The 9,595-nt window shown below is 36.3% G+C and overlaps 1 protein-coding gene across 2 annotated transcripts in view; it reads right to left on the bottom strand.

The window, feature by feature from the left end:
• The window catches only part of SLC7A6 (solute carrier family 7 member 6), a 37,983-nt gene extending 29,026 nt beyond the window's left edge, over positions 1 to 8,957 (bottom strand). Inside the window, exons 1-2 of one of the 2 annotated variants that reach the window (XM_032767730.2) lie at positions 8,672 to 8,957; positions 4,212 to 4,783 (exon numbers count right to left, since the gene is read on the bottom strand). In XM_032767730.2, the coding sequence (XP_032623621.1) occupies positions 4,212 to 4,743 (532 nt within the window). In that variant the 5' untranslated portion in view covers positions 4,744 to 4,783; positions 8,672 to 8,957. Of the gene's footprint in view, positions 1 to 4,211; positions 5,002 to 8,671 lie in introns of those variants that run through there. The other variant, XM_075073609.1, reaches the window with a different exon arrangement.
• Between the last annotated feature and the right edge of the window lie 638 nt (positions 8,958 to 9,595).

The following is a 9,595-nucleotide window of genomic DNA, read 5'->3' as shown; positions in this document are numbered from 1 at the left end:
AAAAAAAAAAAAAAAAAGGAGGCAGCACACGGAGATAGGAATGTACTTAGTCCAGTTACCCCATGGAAGAATAATAATTCAAAAATAATAAAAAACAAGGGTAATGATCCCATACAAGCATGAGACTGGTGACCTTGAAAAGTTGGCAACTGAAAAGGATGAACCACATTTCCTTCAACTTGTCAAGACTGGGAAAAACAGAAGTATCAAATTTCGAAAACCATGACTGTAGCAGCTCCTGAGAAACACTCAGGGGAAAACAACTGGCATCAGATCTGCCTTCCAACATAAACAGTTGTTTTTGTTACTCTATAATAAACCATACTTATATGAACAGGATTTTTTATTCTAGCCAACCATTTTTAGGTAATTATTTTCTATATGCAAATGATTTTTTATGAAAAGTTTTCCTATTATGAAGTCATTAGAACATTTGGTCTCTGTTTTCATGACAATTTGATTGTGAAGTGCTGTCCTATCTCTGGAGTTTTAAAAAAATCTAATTAAGAATCTGGACAAACCAAACCATTTCACTGTTAGACTATGCTTTTTTCTGGTTACTAAGGTTATGTCTACATTTACCATGGATCGACACTGTGGCGATCAATCCACTGAGGGTCGATTTAGCGGGTCAAGCGAAGACCCGCTAAATTGACCGTAGATCGCTGTCCTGTTGACTCCGGTACTCCACTAGAACGAGAAGCATAAAGTAAGTTGACAGGAGAGTTTCTCTCATCAACCCAAAGCAGTGTAGACACTGCAATAAGTCGACCTAAGCTATATCGACTCCAGCTATGTTATTCACGTAGCTGGAGTTGCGTAACGTAGGTTGACTTAACCCCGCAGTGTAGACCTGCCCTAAGATTACTTCTATCAATTTTGTTGCAGCTGTTGTCAATTTGCTAGCTTATATTGATAGCATTGTAAAGTGTGGCTGTGCATTTTGAGATAATATCCCATGATAGTAAAGATTTCAGAAGTGAATGGTAAAGTGTCACAACATTTGGAATTTTCAGGAACCAGATAATATTGCAGTGTATCAGCTAGTAAACAATTTGAATTTGTTACTATGTATATTGGAAAACAAAATCTGCATTTTTGCACAGAAACTACCCCCAACAACGTTCAGAGACATTCATGTTGGTTTTTCTTAACAAGTTAATACCCTTCACAGATTTTATTTGATTCTCAATTTTGGGTTGCAAGCTGCTGCCACGTAGCAAGGGAGGACTTCTGTAGTGAGAGAGCTACAAATAAAAGTAGTGCAGTAGGGTGAGTCCTAGCAAGGACGTCAAGTGGTTGAGGGCAGAATTTTAAAGTACACAACTGATTTCTAAAACAAAGCTTTTCTGCAAAGGTTTCTCCTTGCTGCCATAACCACAAAGGAGACTGATTTATTAAACTACTTCTCCTTCTCCAAGATAGACGCATCTTAAGATCTAATGCTAGGTTAATCAAGTATGCAAGCCATAGCCTTTACAGCCAGAAATAGTGTGTCTGCTTTTCTCTCATTTCTTTCTTTAACATAAGAACAGATATACTGGATCAGACCAATGGTCCATATAGCCCAGTATCCGGTCTTCCAACAATAGCCAATGCCAGATGCTTCAGAGGGAATGAACAGAACAAGGCAATTTACCAAGTGATCCATCTCCTGTCATCCACTCCTAGCTTCTTGCAGAGAGAGGTTTCAGGAAACCCAAAGCATGGGGCTGCGTCCATGACCATCCCGGCTAATAGTCATTGATGGATCTATCCTTCATCAACTTATCTAATTCTTTTTGAAACAAGTTATACTTTTGACCTTCACATCATCCCTGAGCAATAAGTTCCACAGGGAGAACGTAGGTTGTGTGGTCTACTTTCTTTCGTTTTGTCTGTTTGTTTTAAATCTGCTACCTATTAATTTCATTGGGTGATCCTTGGTTTGTGTGTTATGTGAATAGGTAAATAACACTTCCTTATTCACTTTCTCCACACCATTCATGATTTTATAGACCTCTATCATATCTTTCCCCTTAGTCGTCTCTTTTCTAAGCTGATCAGTCCCAGTCTTTTTAATCTCTCCTCCTATTGAAGCTCTTCTTTACCTCTTAGAATGTTTGTTGCCCTTTTCCAATTGTAATATCTCTTTTTGAGATGGGGAGATCAGAACTGCACACAGTATTCAAAGTGTGGTCTTACTATGGATTTATATAGTGGCATTGTGCTATTTTCTTTCTTATCTATCCCTTTTCTAATGGGTCTATCCCTTTCTCATCTATTCCTTTCCTAATGGGTCCCAACATTGTTAGTTATTTTGTCTGTTGCCTCACCAGAGCAGACATCTTTAGAGAACAAGGACTCCAAGATCTCTTTCAGTAACTGCAAATTTAGCCCCCTCCATTTTGTGTGTATAGTTGGAATTTATTTTTTCCAACGTGTATTATGTTGCATTTACCAGCACTGAATTTCATCTGCCATTGTATTGCCCAATCACTCAGTTTGGTAAGATCCCTTTGTAACTCTTTGCAATCAGTTTGGACTCAACTATTTTGAGTAATTTTGCATCATCTGAAAATTTTGCCACCTCACTGTTCTCACACCGTTTCCAGATTATTTATGAATATGCTGAACAGCCTAAGTCCTTGGTGGACCTTGCTATTTACCTCTCTCCATTTTGAAAATAGACTGTTTCCTATCTTTTAACCAGTTACTGATCCATGAGATCAGTATTCTTACTGTACAAAAGGGGATTTTCAACTATCAGAGCCTTATAAAAAAAACATACAATTTACAATCGTAGGCACAAAAAGTATTTTCTCATCTGTATGATAGAGAAGGAAAGATTAGTGAAACTTTATTCATCCACCCATGGTGGATAAAAATATTTTTATATAATTATATAAAATTATACAAAATTTTTAAATAAAAAAGTTGTATTTTTAAATTTAAATTTGAAGTCACTGGCTAAGTACTAAACCAGATTTTGACAGCAATAGCCTCTTCTGCAGGCGCTGAGAGAATATTTTCTTCATTTAAACCAGTTCAGTTGAATAACTAGAGTTCAATCAAAGACAAGAAACTGTATGGAAGTTGAAAAAGCTTGTTTTTCTCTTCCAAATCTATAAATGAAAACAATGAGGATGAGATCTACTAGTTCTAAAATCTTCAAGGACCTGGTGACCAGAAACAATCAGTCCAATTCATTAAAGTACAGCTAATACTGTGTTTTATTAAATAGTTTTAGGTGAGAAATATGCTGTGATTATTTTGTGTGTGTATCCACCACACCTCAGGTAGTTTTATTTAATAACAATTTGAAAATGCTTATTTTGTGCATTTTTAATTTAATTTCAATGTTTTCTAAATGCAGCCAGACACAAATCATAAACAATTGATCACTCTGTAATAAATAAATGTCATGCATCTAAAAAAGTATAAAAATTAGGAATCAGAATAAATGTATATTAAGATACAGAATTGCAAAAAGTTAGCAAAAAGTACCAAAATTAGTATAAATTTAATATTAATAAAAACTATATTTAGTTGCAAACCACCATGTTTTAACGGTTATACAAATCAACAAGAATCAATTTTTCTTTAGGAAAAGAACTGAAAAGTACAAATGCAAAACAAGATTAAAAATCCATTATTTTAATCAAGGTTCCCTGCTTGCGGATTTAAATAATTATAGAAATCGCCCTGATTTAAATCAATCCACCCAGCACCCATGTCAAAAAAGAAAAAGAAAAAAAGTTACTTGAGTCCCAAAAGATAGGCTTCTGTCAATAAAGCTATTCACTGAAAGTGAAGTTTAAAAGTGAATAGTTTGTGTTTGAAAGCACACAAGGTTTCTAATAAGAAATTGGATTTTCTGGATGTCATGGAGGGAGGCAGAGAGAGACAGAGAAAATTACATCAACCTAGCCTGTCTGTTTAAAGATGCCTCTGCTAAATTTTGCAAGCCATAATTAAAAATTCCTCCAAGAAGAATTAAGACTTGAGCTAAGTTTTAGCTAAGAGTGAAAGATCTTGCCTTTAAGATGTCAAAATATCCTCGTCATGCACATCCAATCTATGTTGATTACCTGTAAACCATTTCTTTTCCTTACTCTGACTCAAACCATTCTAGATTCAGAATGCTACAGTTCTGGAATCTAAACAGGACTATATGTAAAAGATGTTCACAGTCAAGATAATAATCAGATTAGTTGTCATATAATACTTACATATACAAGCAGCTGCAATGAGACGACAGGCAACATAAGGAGGCTCACAAGAAGGGAAGACAGGCTGCACAATGTAGTTAGCAAAGGTTATTGCAATAATTGCCTGACTAGTTGGCTCAACAATTAATAATGAGGTCCATAAGCGAATAAAAGCAATAAAGCTCCCAAAGGCCTCCAAGATATATGCATAGCTGGCTCCTGACTTGGTAATAGTGGTTCCCAGTTCAGCATAGCAGAGTGCTCCAAACACCGAAAAAATCCCCCCAGTTGCCCAGATTATTAGCGACAATCCATAGGAGGCACTGTAGATGAGAACTCCTTTAGGCGAGACAAAGATGCCTGAACCAATCATGTTGCCTACAATGAGGCTGATTCCATTAAGCAAAGAGATTTCTTTCTTCAGCTGCATTGTTTCTTTGTTTCTTTCATACATTTCACAGCTGTCACTTGAATCTGGCTTGCCTGGTTCCTTGATGGGAGAGTATTCAGCCAGTGAGTTATGAGCCACTGTACCATTTGCCCTTTCTTCCATTGTGGAACTGTTGTGTATTCTCTATAACACCAATCCCAATCTAAAACAAAATTACAGACAGCTAAAAATTAATAACATCAATAACTTTTTGTCTAACTCTTCACATCAATTCTTCTTTTTACTTGGAGCATAGGACTGACTTGTGTAACCTCCTCTTGTGTAATATCCCTCTTTTGCTACCTTGTGCTATGTGATTTTGAATAGGGGTAAATCTTTGGATGGTAAAACTTGATATTTGAACAAGTGACAGTCTCAAAATATCTTAACACTTCGACATAAGATTATACCAGTATCAACAATTCTGAAATACAGACACAATATAGAAGTTTAGAGATGAAACAATCTAATTAAATACAAATTGATCATTAATTTGCATTGATGCTAGCTTTCATTCAAAATCTAACTTCTGACTGGATTATCAGAAGTTTCATAAGAGTGAGCCTACACCTTTCCTAAAAATGTGCTACCATTTTTGTATGTCCTTGCCAAGCACTAAATCCTGAGTGCACATTTCAGTAGCCTACCGCAGAGCAGAAAGATGCAAGTCTGAGTGAGATTTGGCAAAGCAGTTGCTCTCGCAGAGAAAGCAACTAGTTTATCTTGCATTATATTTTCTTTATAACGGAAACTGAATTAGGGGTATTTCATTTCAAAATTAAACTTTTTATCTTGAAATTGATCCTGGCACTAACCTAGTAAAGAGGGAAAAGGCATATACAAAGTATTTATGGTCTGATTTTCAGTAGGTCCAATATATAATTATGAACACAATTCAGGTATTTGTGCCTGAAAGTAATTAATAGATGCATCTACCTGGGCATACGAGTATAAACACAGTAGTCTATGCATTTATGGTAATTTGCAGTCACTTTTTGTTCACACAGTTATAGATCCTTCCTTTTGAAAAAAATCAAATCCTTACTTTGTTATATTGTCAACATTATACTCTACAATGTAAGTTAATTAAAACATTCTGAACTAATATACTTAGAACATGTTCTTACTCTTTCAAGCCATTTTATATATTTTAAACCAAATAAATACGTAACCTACATGGAAATGGAATGTAAGCCATTTACTGGAATGGAATATAGTCCGTTCACATTATGTCCAGTATAAGCCTTCTATCTCTTTGCATAAAAGAAAAAAAAGAAAAATTCAGTAAGTATCCAAAATAATATTATGTACATAAATTAAAACATTGACTGTGAAAGACTATTATATCATCAAATAAGTCTGCTGTATTATTGCAAATCCTCCCTTAAGGCTTTTTTAAAGATTTAAAATATTTGTTTAAATGTTAAACTTTTATTCTGTCAGAACAAACAGTAATAGCATAATACAGTCAAACTCAGTCATATTTGGAAAAGTCATCCCACACAGAAACATCTGTATGACAGAATATACTATCACAAGTAAAAGAAAAGAGCCTCAGAATTTTTTTTTTAAACTGGACTTATTCTCCCCAAATGTTAAGGATTCTGAAAGGTTCAGGATTTCCCTCTTTCCCCACAGTTATCTGGCATTTATTTTCAGAGGAAAAAGGCCCAACCAGAAAATAGGTCATGGAAAATTTGCTCCAATATAGCCATATACTCTCACAGCATGGTAGAACATAGCCTCTTCCCTCACTGAAACCTAGGAAAGGGAGATAAAGCTAGGTCTGTTTATTTCCTTTTAGCAGGGAGTGAGAAAGAATCTAAGGCCCTAAATCATACCAGCTCTTCTACATTCCTGTCAGTGCTGTAAAAACTATTTGGCGAGACGGTGTCGACATTCAAGGATGTTATTTGCTAGTGAAGATATAGGTAAAAGCTTTCCTGATTAATAAAGCCTACCAAAGTCTTAAGGAGCTAATTCTACTGTAATTATAAAGCACTATGGAGGTGGATTTGTTTAGTCTAAGTAACTTTGCGTATGCTAGTTTAATAAGCTGTCCTATATTTGGAAAACTTCTCTATCCTCTTTTATTCCACCAAGAAGCCCAGCCCACTGGAGAAATGACTAGCTGATGCCAAGCTTAAAACAAGTTTCTGAGGAAATTCACATACACATAGCAAGAACCTCCAATCACTACAACAAACAACATCAGCACAGTCTCTTTGGACAGCCAAGTCAGTGCAAATTAAAATTTCATACAAATAATGGCTTGTTTAAATTGATCTATATACTGTACACTGAAATGTAAATACAATATTTATATTCCAACTGATTTATTTTGTAATTATATGGAAAAATGAGAAAGTAAGCAATTTTTCCGTTATAGGGTGCTGTGATACTTTTGTATTTTTATGTCTGATTTTGTAAGCACATAGTTTTTAAGTGAGGTGAAACTTGGGGTACGCAAAACAAATCAGACTCCTGAAAGGGGTACAATAGTCTGCAAAGATTGAGAGGCACTGTTCTAACTCAATGAGGATACTGAAACCATTGCTAGGACATCTAAATGCTATTTTGAAAATATTGGGTATTTATTCTTAGTTTTATATAGTCAAGTTATAAAATAGTACAATATTTTAAAGCCCCCACTTACACTATGAAACAAGATGTGTGCAGCAAGAACTCTTCTTAAACACAATTTCAGGAACTATTTGCAGTGTTTAAGGTATTCTTACACTGGCCAATATAACCGCTTCTATTGAAACAGCTTTCAAAACATGACCTATTTCATTGTGTACACAGTCTTAGTGACTGAACAAACATTTTGATGAACTTATTCACACACAAAACCTAATCTTGCAGAAAGATAGTGGAAGTAGACTTTCTGTACCAACTCAGAACAAAAGCCACACATGTTTATGTTCAAATGCTAATCCCAGAGACATATGTAAATAGCTGGAAACTCCTGGTCCAGCCACAGTTCAAATCCCTTCACTTGCCCCTGCCACCACCACAAACTTAAGCTCCTTGCCTACAGGGTCCTACACAACTTAGCTTCTATCTATCTCTGTTTTTATCTATTACCATGCTCTGCCTTGCTCAAGACAACTGCCACAATGTCCTCTCACTCTAGTCTACATTTTCCCATATAGCCCTTACGTGGAAAATCTCAGACTGACAGTCTGCTCCCCACTTTCAAGCACCTCCTGAAGTCACAATTATTAGTGTTTACTAAATGGTAAATATTGCAGAAACTGTGGTATTAATACATGCACATAACAGTTCACTCAGCTAGATACAAGCTATCCTCTAGTCTTATTTTATACTGTCAGTTACGACCAGCGGACCTTCAGGGCAAGGACTGCTTGTTTGTCTATATAAATATATAGAATGCTACAGATAATGTCTCTACAAACACTACACCTAATCTTAACTGGCACCAAATTTATCAGTCTCCATGTAACCAAGGAGGAAGAGTGTAGAATATGGAAAAATATTAGTGAACAAAACTGAAACTGTGTTAAAGTTAGAAAAACACATACTGTGAACAGAAAATATTTACTAAAACCCAGGTTTCTGCCAGAGGCCATTATTAGGCAGTGAAAATATAAGGCTGGGAGAGAAAGAGGAGACAAAGGTGCAGTGAGGTGTTTTCTAGTACATGACAATTCCAGGTTCATACTCCCCACCATGCCCATTTAGCTCCATGCCATACACCAGCATGTCAGTGGCACAATGTTGTTTTATTGCTGAATGATCTTCCAATAAACCCTTTAAAATCACTTTGGTATCCTAAAGGCCACCAAGCAGGATACCTCAGTGCGAACCCCAGACATGGAATTTTATTTCCTACAGAATTTTAAGAGGCTGGATATAAGGAAATATTTAAAAGTAAGGAATAAGATCTTTCCCCAGTGGAAGTCTATTCGTGTGGCTCCTGCTTTATCCACCGATAAATCCACGGTAGTTTACAACGTATTACAACACTACTAAAAGACCCATGAACTTCAGTTAACTACAGTTCAAAAAAAGGTTAGAGGATGCTAACATTAAGTCCCCTGGGGTCAGGATCCCTAACTGTCTTCCAGAGCCAGGATAGGAGCCACTTCCTCTTCTCTCTCTCCAGAGACGGATTGGGTTACTCCGCCTGACCAGGCACTGTCAGATCCCTCCACAGCCAATGCCTCCCTCCCGGCCCACAGGGATGCAGTTAGCACTGTTAAAAAAATTAACACATTAATTTTGTTTTCAGTTAATCACAGGCATTAACAGCAATTAATTGGCAACACTGGTTGAAGCTATGGTAAAGAACGGAATTATCAGACACTGATTAACACAATATGCTGGGGAAGTGTCAACATGGCTTCTGCAAAGAGAAATCATGACTCACCGATCTATTAGAATTTTTTGAGAGGATCAACAGGTGGATAAGGGTGATCCAATAAATATAATGTACCTAGACTTTCAGAAAGCTTTGACAAGGTCCCTCACCAAAGGCTGTTAAGCAGTCATGGGATAAGAGGGAAGGTCCTTTCATGGATCAGTAATTGGTTAAAATATAGGAAACAAAAGGCAGGAATAAATGGTCAGTCTTCCTAATGGAGAGAAGTAAAGTGCCGGGTTCCCCAAGGATCAGTAATGGGACCTTTGCTGTTCAATATATACATAAATGGCCCGGAAAAAGGAGTAAAACAGCAAGGTGGCAAAGTTTGCAGACTGTATAAAACCACTCAAGATACTTCAATCTGAAGCAGACTGCAAAGAGTTACAAAGGGATCTCACCAAACTGAGTGACTAGGCAACAAAATGGCAGATGAAATTCAATAATGATAAATGCAAAGTGATGCACATTGGAAAAAAATCCCAACTACTCACAGAAAAGAGAAAGATGATGTTGGAGTCATCATGGATAGTTCTCTGAAAACATCTGCCCAATTTGCAGCGGCAGTCAGAAAAGCTAACAGCATATTAA

This window comes from Chelonoidis abingdonii, chromosome 19, assembly GCF_003597395.2.
Source record: "Chelonoidis abingdonii isolate Lonesome George chromosome 19, CheloAbing_2.0, whole genome shotgun sequence".
Classification (NCBI taxonomy): Eukaryota; Metazoa; Chordata; order Testudines; family Testudinidae; genus Chelonoidis; species Chelonoidis abingdonii.
Note: the sequence above shows the minus strand (reverse complement) of the source record. Positions and strands in the feature narration are given on the sequence as shown.